Source organism: Hyperolius riggenbachi, chromosome 11 (genome assembly GCF_040937935.1).
Source record: "Hyperolius riggenbachi isolate aHypRig1 chromosome 11, aHypRig1.pri, whole genome shotgun sequence".
Lineage (NCBI taxonomy): Eukaryota > Metazoa > Chordata > Amphibia > Anura > Hyperoliidae > Hyperolius > Hyperolius riggenbachi.
Genome location: NC_090656.1, coordinates 238,428,032 through 238,455,071, shown reverse-complemented (window position 1 = coordinate 238,455,071; position 27,040 = coordinate 238,428,032). Strand labels below are relative to the sequence as shown.

The 27,040-nt window shown below is 44.4% G+C and overlaps 2 protein-coding genes across 3 annotated transcripts in view; one reads left to right on the top strand and one right to left on the bottom strand.

Moving 5' to 3' along the window:
* The window catches only part of RAG2 (recombination activating 2), a 32,368-nt gene extending 19,102 nt beyond the window's left edge, over positions 1 to 13,266 (bottom strand). For both annotated transcript variants that reach the window (XM_068260053.1, XM_068260054.1), the window contains exon 1: positions 13,207 to 13,266. The gene's annotated coding sequence lies outside the window, so the exon portion shown is untranslated. The remainder of the gene's footprint in view (positions 1 to 13,206) is intronic.
* The window catches only part of IFTAP (intraflagellar transport associated protein), a 58,939-nt gene continuing 33,617 nt past the window's right edge, over positions 1,719 to 27,040 (top strand). The window contains exons 1-2 of the mRNA XM_068260055.1: positions 1,719 to 1,804; positions 24,649 to 24,797. Coding sequence (XP_068116156.1) covers positions 1,734 to 1,804; positions 24,649 to 24,797 — 220 coding nt within the window. The 5' untranslated portion in view covers positions 1,719 to 1,733. The remainder of the gene's footprint in view (positions 1,805 to 24,648; positions 24,798 to 27,040) is intronic.

The window sequence follows — 27,040 nt, the reverse complement described above, 5'->3', positions numbered from 1 at the left end:
GAAGCTGACACCTGAATGTTTGAAATGTATTTGACAGCCTACTGGAAATTATTGAAGAGGTGAAGTCCTTTTGATACCATTTTCTACCTGTGGAAATTGAATTATTGGTGGAGTTGAAAAGCCTCATTTAACAATCTCTTGATGTAAAGACATTGTAACCTGGGGAAATTGGGCTAAGGAAGTCTTTTGTTGGGTGTGTGGACTATAGTGGATGTTGGATCTCTGGAAATCCAATTATGACTGAGGATGTAATTAAATCCAGCTTCCCCCCTGTCCACACAGGCTTACAGCCTCGAGGCGAATATTTCATTATAAAAACCAGGGGACAGCTACCTCAAATCAGTTCTCTTCTGACGGTAGTGGCAGCCGGTCTCCTGGCCCAAGCTAGTGAACTCCTGGTCTAGCCAGACTGTGTCCGTCCACACCAAAGTCCACGATTCTTCTATCGGGATCCCTTTATGTTGGTAAGCAAAATCGCTTTGTGTGTTATCTTTGTAACTTTATCTTGTAACTATTTTTACTTTGTTTTTTGTAATTTTTCTGTATATATTAAGTTCTGCACTGTTCTATGTTTTTCTGGAAGATTAAATTATTATTTAATAAGCTTGACTTCTGCCGTACTAAACTAACACTCATAGCCTAGAAGAGACTGAAGTGTAACCGTGTATAAGTTTCATGCCTAATTGTACGCTTGAGCAACACTACCGTATGAAATTGTAATTGCATTGTGTGTGGGGGCGTTTGTCATACGTTGGCCTAAGCGCGCAGCTGACCCAACGTACGAACAACGCCAGTGCGAGTAGCGACAGCAGAGTGGCTAACAGTATCGTTCGGAACGACTGTTAGTGGGTCTTTGCTTCACGACAGTGTAAGATTGCAACTGTGTGTGTGTGTGGGTGCGTGGCGTTCCCGTATTTGGCCTAAGCGCAAAGCTGACCCAGATACGAAAACGCGGAGTGCGCACTGAGGACTCGACAGCAGAGTGGAAGTGTCTAGCGAACAGCTAGTGGTGGCAGTGAGAAGTGTTTGAGGGGTTCCAGCCTTGTTTGTAGCTTAAATAAGGCTGTTCCCCGCTTAATCTGGTCAAACCCGCAGTCGGGAACCGTATACGCAGGCGTGCCGCGGGCCGGTTCCTGACAGGGACACTTAAGCCACGCCCCTGCCACACTCTTGATCACGTCCCGCCAGGCCCCTAGTCACGCATACCATAAAGATTTCATAAGAAAAATATGTTGTTTGATCATTCAAACCACACTAGTCCTTTTTATCCTGGTTTATTTCCCTTCATATTAACATTTTAAAATTAGTAACATATCAATTTAAAGTATGGGAATAAAGTTTAGAGTCAATCAAACACATTTTTAGTAGAGAAATATATATATATATATTTATAGAAAGAGGGACAAAAGTCCTGAAAGAGGGACAAATGAGGAGGAAAGAGGGACAGAGGGACAGGGATCCCAAAGAGGGACAGTTGGGAGCTGTGTGATGATAATCTATCAGCCTCCTCTCTCCAGCAGCACTGAGAAAAAGCCTGGCCTGCATTTCACTCCAGCACACTGAGGGTTAAACGCCAAAGCTTCCTTCGCAACCGTTACCAAGACGACGGGCGGGCTGGTGAGAGCGAAGCCCGGGCGGGGCGGTGCATCCTGGGGGTGGTAGTTCAAGCTTCACTCGCGCTAGTTCAGCAATCCCCGGAGTGAACTACAGCTCCCGGCAGCCCCTTCGCTCTGATGTCAAGGGATTTCCTCTCTGTGGTTTTGTATGATCCTGATAGGGGTGCCTGGCAGACAGTTCATCGGAGGTAGGAATATATGTGTTTGCCAGCCAATGCAGATATTACATTATGAAGGGCAGAGAGCATTGCAGGGGTCTGTGGCTGGAGGAGGGGTGGTGTGGTGAAAGGTTTTGCAACTTTGTCTAATTTTGCAACCAGTTGCAATAATTTATAGTTATTAAAGGGAACCTAACCAATGACTTAAAGGGTAGGTCTGGGGTGTTAAAAAAAAAAAAAAGAAAATCTACTTACCTGATGCTTCCTCCAGCCTATGGCAGCCCTCCTGTGACCTCGCCGCAGCTCTGCTACCCGCCCGCGTCCCGGGGGGCCCTCTGGTGCAGATGCTGACCAGCATCTACTGCGCATGTGCGAGCGCGCGGCCGATCTGCGCAGAACACTCCAGACCACGTGAGTGTGATCGCAAGCGGTGCTTGCGTAGGCGCGGAAGATGCCGACCTGGCGAGGTCGGCGTCTGTAACGTAGGGGAGCGGAGCTGCGGCGAGGACACAGGACGGCTGCCAGGGGCTGGAGGAAGCACCAGGTAAGTACATTTTCTTTTTTTTTTTTAATTCTGCTTGGACCTTCCCTATAAAGAGAACCTGTAACAAAAAAATGTTCCCCTGGGGGGTACTCACCTTGGGAGGAGGAAGCCTCAGGGTCCCAATGAGGCTTCCCCCTCTGCTGTAGCTGCAGGCAGTCCAGCGCTGGCTCCCCGAAGTGTCCCGTAATCCTCCCTCGACAAGCCTGATAAGCATTGATTAATTTACCTTCCCTGGCTCCAGCGGGGGCGCTGTTGCGGCTCTCCGCACAGAGATAGGCAAAAATTTCCGATCTCCGTCGGGTCTTCTCTACTATGCAGGCGCAGGAGGCTTGCGCAGTAGAGCGGCCCAACAGCGATCGGCTATTTCCGCCTATCTCCGAGGCAGAGAGCCGATACTGCGCCTGCACTGGAGCCGGGAAGGTAAATATTTACATCCCCGCTGTTCGGGGAGCTTGATCGCCGCCGTAGGACCGAGGAGGACGGGGATTTTTTTGTTACAGGTTTTGTTTAAAGCTCTTAGTATCAGAAAATGCAACCCAACCTAACCCTATTCTCACACAGAACCTTCCCCTAATGATGCCTAACTCTAACCACCCTACTGCAGATGCCTAACTTAAACCACAACCCTGCCGATACCTAACCCTAACTATCCCCCCCCCCCCCCCCCCCGATGATGCTTAACCCTAACTACCTTCCCTCTCCCCCCCCCCCCGCCGATGCATAACCCTAACTAACTTCCCTGCTGATGCCCAACCCTAAACACTACCCCTGGGAGTTCCTAACCCTATCCACTCCCTACCGATGCCTAACTCTTAACCACCCCTCTGCCAATGCTGAACAGTAACCACCCCCTGCTGATCAAGAACCGTAACCACCCTTTGCTAATCAAGAACCGTGACCACCCCACCAAAATCGGTGCCAGTGGCTTCTGTCACTGCTAAAGCGCGCCTTTTGTGGTTGGGATGTCACATGACGTTAGATAGCACTGCGTTGCATTGTAAATATTGCATAGGTTTTATATTGCAGTGTGACGGTCCGCATTGCAGTGCTATTTTGCTGGAGATTACATGAACCATTACTCACAGCTATAAGTATGTGGCCATACACATGTACATACACACGACCCCAGGGGTGCTCAGGAGTATGCTGGGGTAATTATAACATTCACCCATGTATATGGGGCACCCTGCGGTTTATTACATTTTATGTCACTTTAGGTACACTTTAACCTCATACAGATATAACATCTTTGGGCACTTGTCTAGTTGAGGAGACCCAGCATGAAATGCTATCCACGCCACCAGCTGAATAGGTATAGTAAAGTTGGTCAATGTCTGCAGGCGAGGGGGTCCTGGGGTGCAATTTTATCGTTAGTGTTACTCGCTGGGTCCCCTATTGCTTACAAATTATTGGACGCGAACAAACCGCAAGCAGGGAGTGGCTGTTGGTCTAAGAGGTTTCCCGCTGGGTCCTCTCAACTTGACTAGCTTCCATCTTTGCCAGCCAAAGCAATGTTTGTTTGTGCGGTCACCCTGCCGGAAGTCAGTGACAGTTACTGCATGCTGGGTTAGACCAAGTTTCATTTATAAACCTAGAGAGAGGGAATGGAGAAGCAGGAGGCTCCCCACAGCTCCCAGGCACAAAGTAATTAGCTGAAAAATAACTTCACTGTCTGGTTGGGCATGGAAGACAGGAATGTTCAAACAGACGTTAAAGCGGATCCGAGATGAAAAACTAACTCTGACAAGTAACTTGTCTATATATTTTATCTAAAGTTTAGCTAGTTTACACAGCAAATCTAGCTGCAAACAGCTTCAACAGTTTATGATTATTTTCTTCCTGTGATACGAGAGCGGCCATGTTCTGTTTGTCACATTACACACAGGAAAGCTGATAGCATCTCCAGCCCCTCAGCCTGTGACACATTCAGACCCCTCTCCTCCTCCCTTCTCCCCTCTGCCTCTGAAACCTCTGGCTAGTAATCTCCTCCTCCTCCTGCCCAGACTGAGCTCCCATAAGCCCTTGCAACAGTGCCAAGGCTCTCTGGAGAAGCTGTGGGTGGGGCTTGTTTAGTTTATAGGGAATTAGAGTATTAAAAAAAAAAAAGTATTTGGCTTGAGGAATGCCCTATAAACTATATGAAAGGAACACAATTATGCAATGAGTAAAAGTTTATCTCGGATCCACCTAGATAATTGTGAGCAATTCTTTAATATCTGTATGAACCTGTAGCCTCTCAGGACAGTTGCCACAAAAAGAACTTTAGCAATAATCTTGTACTACAAATTCTCCAAGAATACATTTCTGAGCCCTTCCACACTGAAATTCGCACTTGCGGTGCACTGCACGGTTCACTCTGATTATTGGTGTGATCGGCAGGGCAACTGCGATTCCCGCCGTTAAAAAGGAAGCATTTTAAAGCGGACTTGAACTCAGAACTTTTCTCTGCTCTAAAAGATAAGCAACAGCATAATAGTGTTTAAAGAAAAAAACACTTCTTTGTTACAGCTGATACACATCCTGCAATAAATCTGCAATGTGTCTACTTCCTGTTTTCATGGAAGCAGACATAGGGTTAACATCCTGTGTTTACAAATTAGCTGCTCTGCTGCGGCAGAGGAGATTCCCGAGCTGACACAGCTGAGAGGTCAAATTACAGTTGTAATTAGTCACAGATGAGGGGGAATTAGACAGGCTAAATTGCTAAAATACATACAGGGTGCATTTCTCTATGTTTTCCTTCTGTCCTGTGCAAGAGTTTAGGTCCACTTAAAATGGGAAATCGCGTCTGCTATGCGATTTGCATGCGCTCCCGTTCATTTTGCCTATTCGCACATGCAGGAAAAATGCAGCAGGCACAGCATTTGCAATTGGGTATACAACTGATCACACCACTCTGTACCGAGCGACACAATTTACAAGGTTGCGATCAGTAGAACGCATGCATGTCGATACTCACATTATAGCGTACGCAGCGGAGAAGGGCTCTATCTAATTCTCTTCCTGATTGCTGTGATTGGCTCCCAGTGATCAGGAGGTCAGTAGCCAATAAAAACAGCTCCAGATCGAGTTACGGAGGTCAGCTGTCTTCAGGCTAAGTTCACAGTTCACGTTGCATTTTTGGTGCGACGTTAAGGTCACACCGCAGGTAGTAACGCAACACAAAAGCATAATGTGTTAGTACACGTTATGCTATATTGCGTTGCGTTTAGCTGTCATTTCAATGCTACCTTAACGTTGCATCAAATGCGCCGTTATCGTGGCATCCCGATGCGCCCAAAACGGCGCATGCGTTAGGTTTTTTTATTAAAAACAAAACCCACTGAGCATGTGCAAACACAGTAACGCAGCCCATAACGTGCCAAATGCACTGCAAGCACTACTTTCACAGAACGTGCTGCGTTACACTATACCGCAACGCATGCACTGTGATTGTAGCATTGACTTTGCATTGCAGTGCGTTTGTACACGTTAGAAAGGGCTATAACGTGCGACTTTAACGTCGCACTGTGAACCTACCCTCAGACATATGAGTTCTGAATTGGCGGGGATGCGATATTGCATCCTGTGTTAGGCATCAGGCTTAAAATGACCCTGAACCAAAAAGGAACCTTCTGATATAATGAATTGTATGTATAGTACGGATAATTTATAGAACATTAGTAGCAAAGAAAAGTCTTATATTTTTATTTTCAGTTATATAGCTTTTTTTTTATTTTTTATTCCATAGCATTGCATCATTCTCTAATATTTGCAGTTTACAAATTACACTCTGTATTTTAAATGATGAAACAGAGCAGAGCTAATGGCCCTTTGAACTTCCTTACAGAAACAAACAAGAAACAGCGACTCCCTGACTAAATTAGGAGAGCTCAGAGAAGCTCTTTTGCATAGATAACTGATATTTCTTAACTCTTCCTGTACTGGAAACAATATGAAACTCTGTTACTTGCTACTAATGTTCTATTTCTTAGCTACACTACACATACAAGTGAAAATAACATAATTAACACAAATACTTAATTTTTACAATATTAATTTATAGATTATTTAGTCAGTGTTTGCCCATTATAAAATCTTTCCTCTCCCTGATTTACATTCTGACATTTATCACTGGTGGTGATATCTTTAGTTCTGCCAGGTGATCTGTGTGGAATGTTTATTACTGAGAGTTCTATGCGCAGAGGGAGATACTGCATGCTTGGCAGTTGGAAACAGCTGTTATTTCCCACAATGCAACAAGGTTCACAGACAGGAAACTGTCAGGGCCATGGTCATGACATCACACTGTTGGAGGAGTTTTACCACAATATCAGCCATACAGACCCTCTTGATGATCTATTGGAGAAAAAGTAAAGATTTCTCGTGGGAAAGGGGGTTATCCACTACTGATTGGAATGAAGTTCAATCCGATGTTACAGTTCCTCTTCAACTGCTTGCTGATGTCGTTACGCCGACGGGCAGGGCTGTGGAGTCGGTAGAAAAATCTTCCGACTCCTCAGTTTATGAAACCACCGACTCCGACTCTAGGTACCCAAAATGGCTCAGACTCCGACTCCTCGACTCTGACTCCTTAGTCTATACTTAACCGGGCTGTGGATTTTGTACGAAATCATCAGACTCTGACTCCCGACTCCTCAGTTTATGAAATTGCAGACTCCAACTCTGACTACGGGTACCCAAAATGACTCCGACTCCTCGACTCCAGCTCCGACTCCACAGCCCTGGTGGCAGCCCCAGGACCGCCTGACGTGTAAAGTCCTGGAGCTTTGTTTTGCAGGAGATTGCACGCAGGCTGCATTTGTATCTCCTGCTTGGTAGGCAGAACGGAGCCTTCAGCCTCCCACTCGGAGACTGTTAGACGGCGAAACCGTCTAATTACCTCGTACAGCCGTGTGACATGGCTGTCCCCTTCATAGGCTGGGGAGTGATCAGCTGTCATAGGCTGAAGCCTATAACAGCCGATCACGCTGATTGGCTGGCAGGAGGAAGGAGGGAGCGGGGTAAAAATACAAAAGAAAAAATAGACAAATTTATTAATAAAATAATAACAAATATTTATGTACAAAAACATCGGGGGGGGGGTCATTTTCTAGTAATTATTCGTATTACACAACCAATTCATTATATCAAAAATTTTTATTTGCGCTTCAGTCTCTCTTTAAGCAAGCAGCCACAAGAGCGGCGTAGTTTTAGATACTCACAGTCTCGAACAGTTAGAAAAATCTTAACAGCTTGTAAATCACTTTCCCGCTGTCATTTATTTCTGTGGGTGGAGTGCCTCTTTTGCATAAGCTCCTCGCCATCGCCTGCACTCCTTTTTAGCGACTCGCATCCTCTTCCTCATTAAATACCTAAAATAACTCACCCAGCATATGAACAAGACCGGCATTATATCTCATAATTTAATGTATTCCCTGCTAATTGCATGTTTGCTCCATCGCGGGGCCCGGCTTTAAATAGCCCAGCCGCGGCGCAGTACAGTAAACAGCGGCGCTTATCTCCATCTTTTATGTGAAATGTTATCCCATGAATAATTTATTGGACCCAATTTACTGTGCTACAGAAATAAGCAACCTGGCATAATAGCGGCCCGCGCAGAAAGGTCAGGCAGCCTCCGCAGCGGCGACATTCAGCTGGATTTTTGTGCTTTTCTGGCTGTTCCACTTCCCAGAGGTAACGCTATCTCTGGTCCATCGTTTTGTAGCGGAGCTGGAAGTACAAGCAGGGAGGAGAGGTTGGCGGATGTTAGTGCAGGGAAAACAGCTTGTGTGAGCGAGCGTGATCTAGCATGCGGGCTAAAGCCAGAACTGCGGGGGCAGAATCGGGGACTCGTGGCTTCCACGGTGGCAGGGCTGAAGTCCAAGGTTGATCGGAACCGCTGAATTCTCATTTTGTCAAAATTCTGCATTCCAGCGCTGTGGAGTCGGTACAAAAATCATCTAACTCCGACTCTTCCAGTGTTCTCCCCAGAAATGTTTTCCAGCCGGGTGGCATGAAAAAGTAGCCGGGTGGGGCGAGATGAGGGAATGGAAGGCCAGTGCTTTTATGCACAACTCAGCTTACAACAGAGGAGGAGGTGAGCCGATGACAGCCGGGTGGTCACCAAAACTAGCCGAGTGGAGCACCCAGCAAAAAGAGCCTGGGGAGAACACTGTCCTCAGTTTATGAAACCTCCGACTCCGATTATAGGTACCCAAAATTACTCCCACTCCTTAGTCTATTACTTACCAGGGCTGTGGATTTGGTACAAAAATCGTCCGACTCCGGGTATCCAAAATTGCTCTGACTCCTCGACTCAAACTCTGACTCCACAGCCCTGGTTCCAAAGGCATTTTCTATTGAAGTCAATGTGGTCAATAGTTCTGCCGATTTGAAAATTGGCTTTGTTACACCAATAAGATGGCCACTGGGGAATCCCCAGTTGCCTGAGGCCACACTAAAGTGGAAGAAGGAGCAGTTCTCCACATGGATCAGGGTACCAGGGTAGGGAATGCTCTGGTCCCCCCCATTCATGTGAAAAATCACTCATTCTGCCTCCTTTGTGTGCCCTCCATGGATCAGGGAATGCTCGGCAGCTATTTTGTATACATCGCTATGGGCTGAAAAAGTCTTGTTTCCGAAGCAAATTTTCGCAAAGGCAGAATGGAACGCGGTACTGGAAACAGGGAAATGGCCAATTATTTCACTCGGAATAGTCAATGGTATAGTAGAGGCGCCTCACGTGATGTCAGCCGGTATTCTTAGACAGAGACACACACTGCAGCCACTGTAGAGGTAAATCCTTAGCCTCCAGTACAACAGATATAGCAACAAATGCAGCAGCGCTGTGTAGTCAACTTTAGAGTAATGTAGTTCCACCTCCAGAGATCCCAATAGGTAATTCTTCCACTCCTAAAAGTGCAACTCAGTGCACAAGAAAAAGGAGATAGGGACTCTCTCAGTGGAATAGATAAAATGCAAAATTTATTTGAGTATGTAGATTCAAGTCAGATAAGATAAAACTCACATATAGAGGGTCCTACTCTAGTAGGAACCCTCCTGGCAACAAACGCTTCCCACTCCGTGTGGTACTATAGGTATCAGCGTCAGCGATCAGTGTGATATTGCCCGCTCTCGTCCCGACTAGTTTCGGCCTTCCGCCGTCATCAGGGGATACGAGAGCGGGCGGGCAAACACAAATATATACAATTTGGTGGCCATAATTACCTTCCCCAGAGTCAGCACAGTTGCGAATGGCGCCCGCAGTATTTGTGTTTGCCCGCCCGCTCTCGTATCCCCTGATGACGGCGGAAGGCCGAAACTAGTCGGGACGAGAGCGGGCAATATCACACTGATCGCTGACGCTGATACCTATAGTACCACACGGAGTGGGAAGCGTTTGTTGCCAGGAGGGTTCCTACTAGAGTAGGACCCTCTATATGTGAGTTTTATCTTATCTGACTTGAATCTACATACTCAAATAAATTTTGCATTTTATCTATTCCACTGAGAGAGTCCCTATCTCCTTTTTCTTGTGCACTGAGTTGCACTTTTAGGAGTGGAAGAATTACCTATTGGGATCTCTGGAGGTGGAACTACATTACTCTAAAGTTGACTACACAGCGCTGCTGCATTTGTTGCTATTTCACTCGGAATGGCCGAATTCTGATGCGAAAATAGGAACTATTCTGATTCCAGGAGCTCATCCCAACTCCCAAGTCGTAGGCCCAGTTCACATTAGCGGTAAAAAATGGTCCTTCTCCAGATCGGAAGGGAACAGATCCAATGTTAACCTATAGATCTGTTCACATCCGTCCGTTCAAACGGATCCGTTCCGCAAGATCCGCTGAAAGGACCGCAAGATTCCTGCAGCACCAATTTTTCCGGACCGCTGAGCCCAGCGGAAGGGAAACGGATCCAGAAGCCCTGCATTGGGGGCAATGAGAAAACAGGACGTTTCTTCACACTGGGGGACTTTGGGGATGTGGGAAAACGGGATTTGGGGAATCTGAATCATTCTACATTTGTCACCATAATCTGCCAATTCTGCCTTACGTACCAGTGTGTGTATTTTTATGTATCGTCCCGTTTGTTTCTTAAGCCCGGTACACTTTCAGTTTTGATTGGCAAATGATTCACCAGTTTTACCGCCTCTATGTAGAATGGGGGTCTACAGACATTGAATACTATGAGCAGATGGAGGTGGAGGTGTGGCTAAATTGGTAGGTGATTGGCCAAAATTGAACGCGTACAACAGGCTTAACTCTGTACAGCACCACGGAAGTTGATGGTGCTATATAAACCATAAGTAATAATAATTATGTGTGTACTGGATTAAAGCCCTCCCAAAAAGTGAGGGGGCTTTAAAGGCTGACATACTTATTTACATTTAAATAATGCAGATTGCCTGGCTGTCCTGCTGATCCTCTTCCTCTGATACTCTAATGCCTGGTACACACAATGAGTTTTTTTTTGGCAGATTTAAAGGGATACTTAAGCCAGGTTAAAAAAAAAAAAAATCAGTTTTACTCTCCTGGGGCTTCTACCAGCCCCCTGCAGCCGCCCCATGCCCTCGCCATCACTCACAGATCCTCTTGTCCCCGCCTCCAGCTAGTTTCATTTTCACCTTCTTCACATTCCCGTCTGCAATAATGTCCTGCGCAGGATGCTATTGCGGACGGAAACGCAAACAGGGCTACGCGTGGCCAGGCCTGCGCAGGTGCAGTAAGCCTGTTGGCAAAAATGAAACTAGCTGCAGGGAGCTGGTAGAAGCCCCAGGTGAGTAAAACTGATTCTTTTTTCCCCTGGCTTAAGTGTCCCTTTAACCCTCCTGGCGGTCTATTCTAAAACCGCCAGGGGGCAGCGCAGCCATTTTTTTTGTTATTTTTTTTTTTTAAATCAGGTAGCATCCCCCTACGCTCTTCGATCGGCGATCAGGAAATCCCGTTCAAAGAACGGGATTTCCTGGCGGGCTTCCCCCGTCGCCATGGCGACGGGGAAGGATGACGTCATCGATGTCGTGAAGGCATTGGGTATCCCGGTCCACCCCTCAGCGCTGCCTGGCACTGATTGGCCAGGCAGCGCACGGGGTGTGTGTGTGGGGGGGGGGGGCGGCGCGGCGGATAGCGGTGAATCGGCGCGGAGCGGCGGCGATCGGTGTGCTCACGCAGCTAGCAAAGTGGCGGGGTTACCGCCGGGAAGGTTAATGCTGCATGATGAGAAAAAATCTCCTTGTGTGTACCAGGCATTAGCCACAGCCCCTGAACAAGCATGCAGATCAGGTGCTCTGACTGGAGTCAGACTGGATTAGCTGCATGCTTGTTTCAGGTCTGTGATTCAGCCACAACTGACCAGAAGAATCAGCAGGACAGCCAGGCAACTGGTATTGGTAAAAAAAGGAAATGAATATGGCAGCCTTTATATACCTCTCACCTTAGGAGTCCTTTAAAGCAAACCTAAAGCACAAAAAAAAATATAATGAATTGTATTTGTAGTATGGATAACAAATACAAACATTAGTAGCAAAGTAAAGAGTCTCTCATTTTTATTTTCAGTTATAGCTTTTTTTTTTTATATACCATTGCATCATTCTGTCATATTTGCAGTTTAGAAAGCACACGTTGCTATGACACAAAGCAGAAAGAATGACCCTCTGAACGACCCTGCAGTAAAACCTTATCTCAAGCTTTCTCTCACTGTATTTTGACTGTTTAAGTGCTTCAGAAAACAGGACTGTCTCAGACCCAAGCTCAGAGAAGCTCTTTTGTATAGATAACTGAAGTTTTTTTTTTTTTTTTTTTAACTCTTCCTGTACTCTAAACCATATGAGACTCATATATGTGCTATTAATGATTTATTTCTTAGCTGTGCTATGCATACACATCATTATTTCATAAGGTTTTCTTTTTCCCTTCTGGTTTGCTTAAAAGTGAGTCTGAAGCCAATAAAAAAAACAAACAAACAAACAGATACTTACCTATGGAAAACAGATACTTACCTATGGAGAGGGATGGCTCTGGGTCCTATAGAGCATTCCCGTTCCTCTCGCAGTCCCCGCGTTCCAGCGCTGGATTCCATTAGCAGTCCCTGACCAGTGAGTCAGAGACTGCTCTCTGCCGCTGCGGAGGGCTTTAGAAATGCGCATGCACAAGCACGCTCTCTCACGCACTTGCGCATGCGCAGTATGGAGCGCAAACACTTCCGAAGCCTCCCATGAAGCCAGAAATTTGAACGGGGGAGCCAGCACTGGAACGCAGGGACTGCAGGGGCCCGTTTCCACTTGTGCGGTGGGAATCGCTGCGGTAAAAGTTTGCATGCGGATGCGAATTTTCATGCGAATTTGCATGGATGACGATGTATGCAAATTTAACCATGGCAGTGCCTGTGTGCTTTTCCATTGATTCCATGCGCAGATTCGCATGAAAATTTGCATACCAAAACCGCATGCGAATTCCCTATTAAATACATTGTGTGCGAATCGCGTATGCGGTATGCGAGTTCTGATGGTTCTGCCGTGCAGATTTTTTCTGCACAGAAAAACGCTCAGAAATCCTGACAAGTGGAAACAGTCCCATCCACTTGTATTGTCTATGTGAATGTGCATGCGGGAAACGCATGCACATTCGCTCTAATGTAAGCGGGGCCTGAGAGGAACAGGAAATCTCATTAGGACCCAGAGCCTTCCCTCTCCTTAGGTAAGTATCTGTTTTTGTTTTTTGTTTTTTTCAAATAGGCTTCAGATTCTCTTTGTGACTATCTGCGAATGAGAGGGGACAAAGGGACATTGTTTTAAAAGAAAGAAGTGCATCTGAAAAACACCAATAAGAGAGTCAGGGAGACACTGTCACCAGGGCCAAGCTATGGACGTTACATTGCGCTGAAAGCTGGTAAAATGTAGCTGACTTACCCGGTCGGTTGTGCGCTTCTGACTCTGTTGTATCTTGCAGCAGGTTTTGCGCTCCTGACTCTGTTGTATCTTGCAGCAGATTGTGAGTCCCGTATGTTAGGCTGACGTTGGTGCAGATGTGCCGGCAGCCCCAGTGCGATGTGGGTAACTGTCTGTGACCGTTTACCCTCAGACTGAACTCACAAACTTCCTGAATCCCTTTTCTGCACAGCTGGGACGTTGTGACACACAAGCACTGTGGAGAACGTTAGTCTGTGTTACCGACAGCAACCAGTCACACTGCAGGCATTTTTTAAAAGTGATATTTAATTTTTTTCTTAGAAAAAAATACTGTAGGCACACATGGCGGTGCTAAACAAGTCATTTTTAATGCTGTTCAAATAACTCATTTTTTTTATTTCTCTTTGCAACCAACTCTGAAATGTTGAAAGGTGTCCCTACGTGATACAATCAAATGGATTGATTTCCCTGTTTTGTTTGTTTTGTTTTCAATAAAATGGTCATGTATAAGAAATTGAAAATAACTTTTTTTTTTCTTTTTTTGATCAAGAAAAAAAAGATCTACTTTTCCATTTTTTGTTACATAAACTTCTGATCAGATATGTTGAAAGAGATCAGATCGAAAACCTGAAATTTGTATTCAATCTTTTTTTGATTTACCAGAAAAATCGTATCATAAGTGTGTGGTATGTTGGTTGGATTTTTCTTATTATTCGATCAAGCAGAAGACCTGATCACGTTTTCTAGTCAAATAAAAAAATTGAATCGTTTATAGCCACCTCAAGGTGGCCATACACAGTACAATCAAATCAATACATTTTTCATTTTTTTTTTTTTTTATAAAAACGATCAATCAAGAAATTGAAAAGAAACTTTTTTCAATTGAGAAAAAACAATACATTTTAAATCTGTGGGCAGCACGGTGGCGTAGTGGTTAGCGCTCTCTCCTTGCAGCGCTGGGTCCCCGGTTTGAATTCCAGCCAGGTCAACATCTGCAAGGAGTTTGTATGTTCTCCCTGTGTCTGTGTGGGTTTCCTCCGGGCACTCCGGTTCCCTCCCACATTCCAAAAACCTACAGATAAGGTAATTGACTTTCCCCCTAAATTGGCCCTAAACTACAATACATGCACTACACTATATATACATATGACCATGGTAGGGACTAGATTGTGAGCTTTTTCAAAAGACAGTTAGTGACAAGACTATATATACTCTGTACAGCGCTGCGGAAGGTGTCAGCGCTAAATAAATACTAAGTTATAATAATAAAAAATAATAATCTGATCGGATGTGTTGAGAAAAAGACAGAAAAATATACAAAAGTTTATTCGATTGTTGGATATTTTAGGGAAAATCGATCATAGGTGTATGGTATGCAGGTTGGATTTTTCTGACTATTTGATCAAGAGGTATAATTTGGTATGATTTCTCTGGTTAAAAAAATAAAAATAATAAAGCTACCTTTTACACGGACTATTTTTTAAAACTTACAATTTTCTTTTTATATTTTGAAAACCCTAATGGGTAGAGATCGTCAGAAATGCAGATTTCTGATTCTACGGAATTTCTTTTTTCTGAGGAGTCTTTTTTTTTTTTTTTCATTTTTTTGCATCCTCTGATTGACCAAATACTTCCGAGTTGATTTGGAAGTATTGGACCAATCAGAGGAAGCAGAATTTTACCGCGGCAATCGGAACACCTTGGAAGTTTTAGCCCATTCACAAGACTCAGGAATACTCTGTAATATTCGAGACTTGTTATTGGTCTAAAATTACAGCGGAGAAATTCTGCATTCTCTGATTGGTCCAATGCTTCCGAGTTCTGGGATTGAACTCAAATTACCCAGTTGCGGTAATTTGGATTTCTGCGGAAATTGGAAACGCTGATTTCTGATCGGAAATGCTGCCATTTTCAGTTCCACGGAATATGAATGAGGATCCCTACCCATCGGTACATCATCACCTGATCTCTTGTGTGATCAGCCAGAGACGGAGGGATCTTGTGAGTGCCTCATCGTTGGGCTGATCCGGTGTAGCCATCCGCTCTTTCCTTCTGCGATGGTGGGAAGATGGGGGGGGCATCTTCTTATAAGTGGTGCACCATTTCAAATTAGTAGATGTTCCTGAGTATTTACAGTGGGATGCAAAAGTTTGGGCGACCTTGTTAATCGTCATGATTTTCCTGTATAAATCGTTGGTTGTTATGATAAAAAATGTCAGGTAAATATATCATATAGGAGACACACACAGTGATATTTGAGAGGTGAAATGAAGTTTATTGGATTTACAGAAAGTGTTCAATAATTGTTTAAATAAAATTAGGCAGGTGCATAAATGTGGGCACCACAAAAAACGAAATGAGATCAATATTTAGTAGATCCTCCTTTTGCAGGAATGACAGCCTCTAAACGCTTCATGTAGGTTCCAATGAGAGTCTGGATTCTGCTTGAAGGTATTTTGGACCATTCCTCTTTACAAAACATCTCTACTTCATTCAGGTTTGATGGCTTCCGAGCATGGGCAGCTCTCTTTAACTCACACCACAGATTTTCAATTATATTCAGGTCTTGGGACTAAGATGGCCAATCCAGAACGCTGTACTTGTACCTCTGCATGAATGCCTTAGTGGATTTTGAGCAGTGTTTAGGGTCGTTGTCTTTTTGAAAGATCCAGCCCCGGTGCAGCTTCAGCTTTGTCACTGATTCCTGGACATTGGTCTCCAGAATCTGCTGATACTGAGTGGAATCCATACGTCAACAAGTTTCCCAGTCCCCGCACTGGCCACACAGCTCCGCAGCATGATGGAACCACCACCATATTTTACTGTAGGTAGCAGGTGTTTTTCTTGAAATGCTGTGTTGTTTTTCCTCCATACATAACTCCCCTTGTTATGCCCAAATAACTCAATTTTAGTTTCATCAGTCCACAGAACCTTATTCCAAAATGAAACTGGCCTGTCCAAATGTGCTTTAGCATACCTCAAGTGGCTCTGTTTGTGCTGTGGGAGGAGAAAAGGCTTCCTCTGCATCACTCTCGCATACAGCATCTTCTTGTGTAAAGTACGCCGAATGGTTAAACAATACACAGTGACTCCATCTGCAGCAAGATGATGTTGTGGGTCTTTGGTGCTGGTCTGTGGGTTGACTCTGACTGTTCTCACTAATCATCGCTTCTGTTTATCTGAGAATTTTCTTGGTCTGCCACTTCAAGCCTTAACTTGAACTGAGCCTGTGGTCTTCCATTTTCTGCAATATGTTCCTAACTGTGGAAACAGACAGCTGAAATCTTTGAGACTGCTTTCTGTATCCTTCCCCTAAACCATGATGGTGAACAATCTTTGTCTTCAGGTCATTTGAGAGTTGTTTTGAGACCCCATGTTGCTACTCGTCAGAGAAAATTAAAAGAAGAGGGAAACTTACAATTGACCCTCTTAAATACTCTTTCTAATAATTGGATTCACCTGTGTATGTAGGTCAGGGGTCTCTGAGCTTACCAAGCCAATTTGAGTTCCAATAATTAGTTCAAAAGGTTTTGGAATCAATAAAATGACAACAGTGCCTAAATAATGTATGCGCCTGCCTAATTTTATTTAAACAATTATTGTGCACTTTCTGTAAATCCAATAAACTTCATTTCACTTCTCAAATATCGCTGTGTGTGTCTCCTATATGATATATTTAACTGACATTTTTTTATCGTAACAACCAACGATTTATACGGGAAAATCATGACGATTAACAACGCTGCCCAAACTTTCGCATCCCACTGTACATTCCCAAAAGGCAAGACTGCTCTTTATTGCTCCGAATGCAGTTTCTGATAGTGGAGTTTCTCTTTAAAGTGTACCAGAGCTGAGATAATATATACGTTTTATACATACCTGGGGCTTCCTCCAGCCCAATGTACATGCACTCCCTACGTATCTCTCCGTCAACCGCTGGAGAGATAAGTAAAGAGCACACTTCTTTTGCGCAGACTGGCTGCGACTGAAGTTACGGGAACCGGTACCCAAGATGGAGAAGACTGAGGACGGCGGCGTGGGAGCGATCCATGTACATTGGGCTGGAGGAAGCCCCAGGTATGTATAAAACGTTTATATTATCTCAGCTCTGGATTCCTTTAAAGAAAACTGAGAAGGATATGGATTTTCCTTTTAAAATAATACCAGTTGCCTGACTCTCCTGCTGATCCTGTTTCTCTAATACTTTTAGCCACAGCCCCTGACATGCAGATCAGGTGCTGACTGAAGTCAGACTGGATTAGCCTTGTTTCAGGTGTGTGATTCAGCCACTACTGCAGCCAAATAGATTAGCAGGACTGACAAGCAACTGGTATTGTTTAAAAGAGAACATCCATATCCCTCTCAATTAAGGTTCTCTTTATTATCAAATATTATATTATCTCAGCGCTGCGTAATACAGTATGTTGGCGCTTTATAAATACAATAAATAAATATGTTATTTTATTATTTATTAGGGTCTGTACACACTGAACATCACAAACGCAGTGCGATGCGATTGCTTTTTTCAATCAAATTTCTACTTGTGATTTTTGTGCGCTTGCGATTTTGCTGAGGCTATCTTAAAAAGCGCAGCAGTCACTGCGATTGCATTTTTCGAAAAACGCATCGCACCACTGTGTACAGGTCCTCACGTTTTCATGATTTTTTTTTTAAGACCTTGGGATTTAAATACGCGCGCAATTTAAAAAATGCAGCGCAAGCGCAGCAATGTGTCCAGGCCCTTATTATTTATTTATTTTATTATAAATTTCCCGCATTTCTGTTATTGTTGTGAAATCCCCTCCAAGACCCTTCTGGACTAAGATTAGGACAACCAAACCTTTTAGGAAGCCCCCGTCCTAATTTTTAAGAAGACCTCTACAGAAGCTACAATGGCCTCGATTCATAGAGCTGTGTGCGGTAAATGTAAAATGCTCGGTAAATCACCGCAATCGGAATTTTAGACTTTGGTATGCTGATTCATAAAAATGTTCAGAGGTGTAATTGAAGTTCCGTAATTTACCGCTTCAATAGAGAAATCTCTGTGCAGTGATGACATTTTCCTAAGTGCTCGGTAAATCAGCTGTTTTCAGCATTACCGCATGTGGGAATGCTTTATGAATCGAGGCCAATATCTCAATAAGGCCCCGTTCACACTTGCGTTTTGGCAAGTAAACGGACCGGATCCTGATCGGATCCTGACCTGATCCTGATCAGAACTGTACGGTTCCGATCCGGATCCGGTCCGTTTGTATCAGGCATGCATCAGGCTGCCATCCGGATCCGTGGGCAAAAAATAGCGAAATTTAAAAAAAAAATGTTGGGGTCAGCAGAAGGTGCACCTGGTGCACCTGTAGAATCAGGTTCCTCTGCTGTAGGCCTCACCTCCACCTCCGACATTCTGCCAAGCAGCTCCAGCACGTCTGTCACTGCTGCTCCACTCCAGACATGCTTGGCCCATGTGTCCCCATCCGAAATGGCCGCTTGGATACGCATAGGAAGTGGGGTAGAACGTCAGGTTTTTGTAGGCAGTGTGTTCTGTGCCTTCCGTTCCCCATTGGTTTCTGTGTTCCTGATGGTGCTGTCAGGCTCAGGTCCGGCTGCGGTCCGGGTGCGTGGGCCGGAGATCCGGACCCAAAAAATAGCGCATGTTGGAAAAGAGTCCGGATCCGATCCGGCTCCGTACTGTATGGAACGGACACGTGTGAACGTCCGCATAGCCTTTACATTGCTATGCGGAACGTACGTTCCGTTTGTACGGTATGCGGTCCGGATCAGATCCGGAAAATCCGGACAGGGAACGCTAATGTGAACCGGGCCTAAAGTGAGTAAACTGCATACCTTTCTGTAAGTATTTTATTATATCTTTTCATGGGAGAACACTGAAGATGTGACACTTTGATGCAATGTTATGTAGTCAGTGTACAGCTTGTGTAACAGTGTGAATCTGCTGTCCCATCAACATAAATCAACACACAGCCAATAATGTCTAAACGTTTGGAAACAAAAGTGAGTACACTGACTACTTTACATTGTATCAAAGAGTCACATCTTCAGTTTTGGTCCGTGAAAAGATTAAATACAATAATTACAAAAATGTGACTTGTAAAGACTTTTGTGCTATACTGTGTATAGCACTGACATCTGCAGCACTTTGCAGAATACATAGTCATGTCACTGACTGTCCTCAGAGAAGCTCACAATCTAATCCTACTATAGTCATAGTCTAATGTCCTACCATATTATTATTATGTATTTATATAGCAGTGACATCATCTGCAGCACATTACAGAGTACATATTCATGTCACTGACTGTCCTCAGAGGAGTCCACAATCTAATCCTACCATAGTCATAGTCTAATGTCCTACCAAATTATTATTATGTATATATATAGCACTGACATCTTCTGCAGCACATTACAGAGTACATAGTCATGTCACTGACTGTCCTCAGAGGACCTCACAATCTAATCCTACCATAGCCATATGTCTCATGTCCTACCATATTATTATTATGTATTTATATAGCACTGACATCTTCTGAAGCACTTTACAGAGTGCATAGTCATGTCACTGACTGTCATTCCTTAGCAGGTATGCTTTCACCCAAAAAAGCGGGCACACAACTTCATCCCCTCCTAACATGGACTGTCATGGTGGTGTCTAAGAAACCTCATAGGGGGATGGGCTCTGACGCTAGAGGGAGGTAGCCATCAGGGACCCATTCTGCTATATGTCACTCCAGGGCCTCTTTACTGCATTCTACTACATGTTACTACAGTGCCTCTTTACAACATTCTACTATATGTCACTACAGGGCCTCGTTACTGCCTTCTGCTATATGTCACTACAGGGCCTCCTTACTGCATTCTGCTATATGTCACTACAGGGCCTCTTTACTGCATTCTGCTATATGTCACTACAGGGCCTCTTTACTGCATTCTGCTATATGTCACTACAGGGCCTCTTTACTGCATTCTGCTATATGTCACTACAGGGCCTCTTTACTGCATTCTATTATATGTCACTACAGGGCCTCTTTACTGCACTCTACTATATGTCACTACAGGGCATCTTTACTACATTCTACTATATGTCACTACACGGCCTCTTTACTGCATTCTGCTATATTTCACTACAGGGCCTCTTTACTGCATTCTGGTATATGTCACTACAGGGCCTCTTTACTGCATTCTACCATATGTCACTACAGGGCCTCTTTACTGCCTTCTGCTATATGTCACTACAGGGCCACTTTACTGCATTCTGCTATATGTCACTACAGGGCCTCTTTTCTGCATTCTACCATATGTCACTACAGGGCCTCTTTACTGCCTTCTGCTATATGTCACTACAGGGCCACTTTACTGCATTCTGCTCTATGTCACTACAGGGCATCTACTGCATTCTACTATATGTCACTACAGGACCTCTTTACTGCCTTCTGCTATATGTCACTACAGGGCCTCTACTGCATTCTACTATATGTCACTACAGGGTCTCTTTATTGCATTCTACTATACAGTATGTCACTACAGCTACAGGGCCTCTTTAGAAAATAAATATCCACTATTTGCATATAAAAACTATTACGGTGATCCTGATCTTTGTTGATTAGATATTTGAATATTTGCATGCCTAAGCAGGTGTACAGGTGCCCCTAATAAAGTTCTCAGTAGGTGCGCATAAATTAAAATCATCACATCGCTATATAATAAGTCTTGTACCTATAACGAACCGGCTAGCATGAGGAGGCAAATTTGGTTTATTTCCCATCGAGGAAAATGCAGCGTTTCTCATTAAACCATAAAAATGCTTATTTTGAACTTTCTCCTCTTGTTTTTTCTTTTCTTCGCTACGCTATTCGAACAACATCAAAGCTCGCCGGCAGCCACAGACGCGATGTGTTAACCGCTATAATCTGAAACCTGAAAAACAAGAGAAGAAAAATACAACATTTCCTTCCTCAAAACCTCAGAATTTACATATAAACCACCAGCGTTGTGCGGTTAGTGCGGTCGGCGCTCTGAGTCCCGGGGGACCCCAGAAGTCATGCTGATCTCCGCCTCCGCTGTAAGATGATTGGCCCAGAGAGGCAATGTTCTTCCTGCTGGGATAAGTTTGAACGTCTTCCCAGAAGTAATATTTTGCTGACAGCCTTAGCCTGCTTGTGTGTGAAAGTACAGGTGGTTGTTTGCCTTCCAAAGTGCATCAAGTAACTCATTTATTGGAGGTGCCTGAAAAACAGAATAAACACATTTAAAATCAATAAAATGGAGTATAAGCGAAAGCTTCGGCCACACATGATGAGATACGATGTATATTCACAGACAATAAATTAGAAGCATGTCACAATGAGTTTTCGTGGTGTGATCTCAACTTTATCAGGTCAATATCTGAAAAAAAGCCTTTGATAGGTATGTCTACTTCCTGCTTTCATGGAAGCAGACATAGGGTTAAAGTGACCCTCCAGACTAAAAATCTACTCAGCAGCACTGAAAAGGCTTGGCGTTTCTTTACCGGTTTCACAGCATCATAACTTTATTTTTCTTACCCAAGCCTCATTTTTTGGCTGCACAGAAGCTAAGCTCCATCCATCAAAGAAAAATGCCCTGGCATTTTCCCCCTAATACCGTACAAAGCATTCTGATGTTGTTGTTCTCGTTGCCTAGCAACTGGGAGGGGTGATCAGGACACAGGACAGTGGGTACTGTGTCTCATGCTCCCTGTCACCTCCTTTCAACCAAAAAGATGGCTGCCCCCATGAAATCACAAACATTTGCCTGTTCTTTTAAAACAGGGTGGGCAAGAGATTATATTACCTATCTATTTTATTTAACATAACTAATGTAACTTAATGACAGTATGTTTGTTTAGGCTGAAATTCCTCTTTAACATCCTGTGTTTACAAATGTGCTGCTTTGCTGAGGCAGTCAGCTGAAACAGCTGAGGGATCAAATTACAGTTGTCATTAGTCTCAGAGGAGGGGGGATTACACAGGCTAAACTCTAAACACAGAGTGCATTTCTTTATGTTTTCCTTTTGTCCTGTACAAGAGATCAGGTCCACTTTAAGTAGATGAGATGATGTCATAGGAAATCATGTTACTTGTTGTAACGCTAATAAAAGTCCACAAATGATTTAAAAGTTGACCCTACTACCTGCCGCAGCTCCTAACACTTGGATGGGCTTGCAACCGCTAACTGTCTTCCAATGCTCACTAAGGGGGTCTTCAGTTTATGGTAGATGTAAACTCACCATATCCAGATGGACCACACTGATCTACTTGGCACCAGCATGATTCTCATCCAGTTGTCTCTATTTCTAGGGCTACATCACCCACCCACAGGATAGAGGGAATATACGAGGGGTATTGTAAAGTTTCAATTATCACCTGGAAGTTATTATTGGTACCGTATATACTCAAATACAAGTCGCCCTCATGTATAAGTTGACTCCAATACTCAACCCTGTTAAGCTAGAATTTTTATTGACTCAAGTATAAGTCTACCCTGCAAAGTTAATAGCTGCACTTGGGGCTCAGGAGTAGTTAATGACTGCAGTGCATACAGTATTGCAGCCCTTAACCCCTCCTGTCCCTTAAGTGTAGCCAATTCCTCCTCCAGTCCCACAAGTGCTGCAATTATTCACTCCCCTTTATGCAGCTCAGTATTTCCCCCTGCACTTTACTTGTTAATTTTTGTGGTCAGGACTTTCAGACCTGTGTTTTCTTGGTATCTCCTTTCCTCAAAGTTTTACTTACCACGGGGTAAATTGCTGCAAACGGGAAAGTCACTTTTAGTACACACATTACTTAGTGTGCTCAGTGTTTCCTGTGATTCGTGTATAAGTCGACCCCTATATTTTTCTGAAGTGAATCAGACCTACATTTCTAGACTTATAATTGAGTATATACAGTATATTGATGAAATGCTGTCAGTGCCAACATTGGTCCATCACTGCATAATGCTGGGAAAATCCGCTCAGTGTATCTTTTATTTCCTTTACAGGTTGTGCCGAAAGTGTCCTAAGTGTGAAATGGAAAAGACTGAGGCTCACAAGGTCATAAAGTTTCCCCCCAAAAAAGTCTTGAAAGGTCACGTCAAGTTTGTTTCTGGAAAGGAGTTAGCAAGCGTGGCACCCAGTGTGCAGACGCCTTGGGGCTGGTTCACACTCGGGCGATTCTTCTGCGCTTTGCTGTTTGCCGGCGATCAGCAGAGCGCTGCTACATGTATTCCTATGGATACATTCACACTGCAGCGGTTGCGATTTCAATTAATAGCAAACGCGCTGCATGCCGCGTCTTTGGGGGCGATTGCTCTGTGATTCTCATTCTATTGAACGGGTATCACAGGCACAAATCCAGCAGGATCGCGAGATTTTAGTTAAAATCGCGATTGCGGAGCCGAGCTCTATCGCGGGCTAGCGGCGCCGTGTGTGAAGTAGCCCTTAGACATGTGCAGTTTACCATGAATAATTTTCCACACATTACCATAACTGAGGCCAGGTTCATTCATGATCATTTGGATGGTTGTCTTCCTTGATAAAACACTCCACTGTCTTCACTGTGGCGGCATCATCCCTCAGTGATGGTCTTTCAGGTCCGGCTCGTCTATGAGGGACATGTGTCCACTTTGCAAATTACTCCTCACAATAGTGTCATAAGATGGCAGATCATTTCCACAAACTGCCATCATCTCATCATGAATTTGTTGGGCACGATAACCCTTCACATGCAGGAACTAAAAATATAAATGATACAACGAGCTGATTTTCCCAGCATCGTGCACTTAGGAAGCAATGATGACACTGACAAAAGGTCATCAATATACCACAATAACTTTCGGGTGATACCGGCTATTAAAACTTTACCATATACCTGCGCTGAAGGTCCAAGGACCGTGGATACGCAGATCCCACGTTTGTAGGTCCCTCTGCTGTCCCTCTGTTTATGTGACCATTACATGCAAGGAGGAAGAAAGGACATAGTGAATATCCGCAGAGGATACAAACACCCTCAACCTTTCCTCGTTAATCATGCAGGTCGTCCACCTGTCAAGTTGGGAAAATACCTGTGTGGGACACTTAACCCAATGTGCCTACACTCACCCTGGCATCCCCCTTTACACCAGATTTGCAATGTTGCATGTATGACGGGACATTAACAGGGTAAAATAACCAGGGTCACATTGTATGTTTGCCTGAAGAGAAGAATTTTCAGGTTTTGTTTGAAGATTTCAGGGGTTGGCGTGCGCCGCACAGATTTAGGGAGGGAGTTCCAGCAGAGGGAAGAAGCACATGAGAAGTCCCGTAAGAAGACGTGATTAGGGTGGATGAGAAGACAAGCTCATTGGCAGAGCGGGGATGTTAGGATGGTGTTTGGTAATAAATGCTGTGGTTTTTACTAATAGATTAAGGCTGTAATGTGTTATGTTCCCTAGGCCAGGAGCGTACACAATGCCAAGTCCTTGTGACAGGTCCTCGGAGGTGACCGAAGACAACATGGTTTCTACTGTCTTGAATCGGTTTTTGAATATTCGGGAGCAGACGTACGATGACTTCCTGGCAACGTTCACCTCCATTCCCCAAGGTGAGCTGGGCACGTATACAAAAGAAATTCAGTTTGAAGGACTCTGAGTGGTATCATAAAAACGAAAACTGGACTTACCAGGGGCTTCCTCCATCCCACCGTAGCCTGCAAGGTCCCTGACATCCTCCTGGTCCCCTCCGTGGTCTCGCTGGCAGCTCCAGTAATGCGGCCCGTGCTCATCACACCGGCCGCCATAACAGTACTGCGCACGAGCGGTTCAGTCTTTAGAGAACTGCGGGACCGCAGAGGGGGCCAGGAGGATGCTGGGAACCTCGTGCGCTACGGTGGGCTGGTGGAAGCCCCAGGTAAGTGCAGTTTTCTTTTTTATGACACTGCTTAGGGTCCCTTTAAGGTACCAGAGATGGTTCCCTAGCCCTTATTTATACTTACCCGGGGATTCCTCCAGCCCCATGAGCACCGTGACTTCCCTTGCCATCCTCTTCAACCCTTCCGTTCTGGCACTACGGCTCCCGGTAATACGGCCACCGCCAGTCATTGCCTTCTCCTCCTGCCTCCTGGAGCGTTCTGCACCTGCGCAGTACTAGTGCACAGGCTCATAACGCTCTGGGGGACAGGAGCATGACGAAGGGTGCGCGCAGGCGAGCTTCACAGAAAGCCGTGACTGCCCAGATTACTGGGAGTTATAGCGGCAGGATGGATCAATGAGGATGGCGAGGGAGGCCCTGGTGCTCCATGGGGCTGGAGGAAGCCCTAAGTATAAATAAGGGCTAGGGAACCATCTCTGGTTTCCTTTAAAGAGGCCCTGTAGTGACATATAGCAGAATGCAGTAAAGAGGCCCTGTAGTGACATATAGCAGAATGCAGTAAAGAGGCCCTGTAGTGACATATAGCAGAATGCAGTAAAGAGGCCCTGTAGTAACATATAGCAGAATGCAGTAAAGAGGCCCTGTAGTGACATATAGCAGAATGCAGTAAAGAGGCCCTGTAGTGACGTATAGCATAATGCAGTAAAGAGGCCCTGTAGTGAGGTATAGTACAATGCAGTAAAGTGGCCCTGTAGTGACATATAGCAGAATGCAGTAAAGAGGCCCTGTAGTGACATATAGTAGAATGCAGTAAAGAGACCCTGTAGTGACATATAGTAGAATGCAGTAAAGAGGTCCTGTAGTGACATATAGCAGAATGCAGTAAAGAGGCCCTGTAGTGACATATAGCAGAATGCAGTAAAGAGGCCCTGTAGTGACATATAGCAGAATGCAGTAAAGAGGCCCTGTAGTGACATATAGCAGAATGCAGTAAAGAGGCCCTGTAGTGACATATAGCAGAATGCAGTAAAGAGGCCCTGTAGTGACATATAGCAGAATGCAGTAAAGAGGCCCTGTAGTGACGTATAGCATAATGCAGTAAAGAGGCCCTGTAGTGAGGTATAGTACAATGCAGTAAAGTGGCCCTGTAGTGACATATAGCAGAATGCAGTAAAGAGGCCCTGTAGTGACATATAGTAGAATGCAGTAAAGAGGTCCTGTAGTGACATATAGTAGAATGCAGTGACATATAATAGAATGCAGTAAAGAGTCCCTGTAGTGACATGTAGCAGAATGCAGTAAAGAGGCCCTGTAGCTGTAGTGACATATAGCAGAATGCAGTAAAGAGGCCCTGTAGTGACATATAGTAGAATGCAGTAAAGAGGCCCTGTAGTGACATATAGTAGAATGCAGTAAAGAGGCCCTGTAGTGACATATAGTAGAATGCAGTAAATAGGCCCTGTAGTAACATATAGTAGAATGCAGTAAAGAGGCCCCGCAGTGGCATATAATAGAATGCAGTAAAGAGTCCCTGTAGTGACATGTAGCAGAATGCAGTAAAGAGGCCCTGTAGTGACATATAGCAGAATGCAGTAAAGAGGCCCTGTAGGGACATATAGTAGAATGCAGTTAAGAGGCCCTATAGTGACATATAGTAGAATGCAGTAAAGAGGCCCTGTAGTGACATAATAAAATACAATAAAGAGACCCTGTAGTGACATATAGTAAAATGCAGTACATTATCCAGGATACCCACTTTTACAGTATTTGTCCTGGTTTCAGTATAAAACATATATCCTATATCTATGTATTGCTATATATATCGGAACTCTCAGTAAACAAACATTCTGTAGAGCTGCACCTAACAGGACTTAAGATGTTGCCACCTGTGCTTCCTTAAGCCAACCTTACTCTAGTAACTCGTGGGTAGATGTGTTAAGATTCATTTCATTTTTAGTCATTTTTTTTCTTAAATTT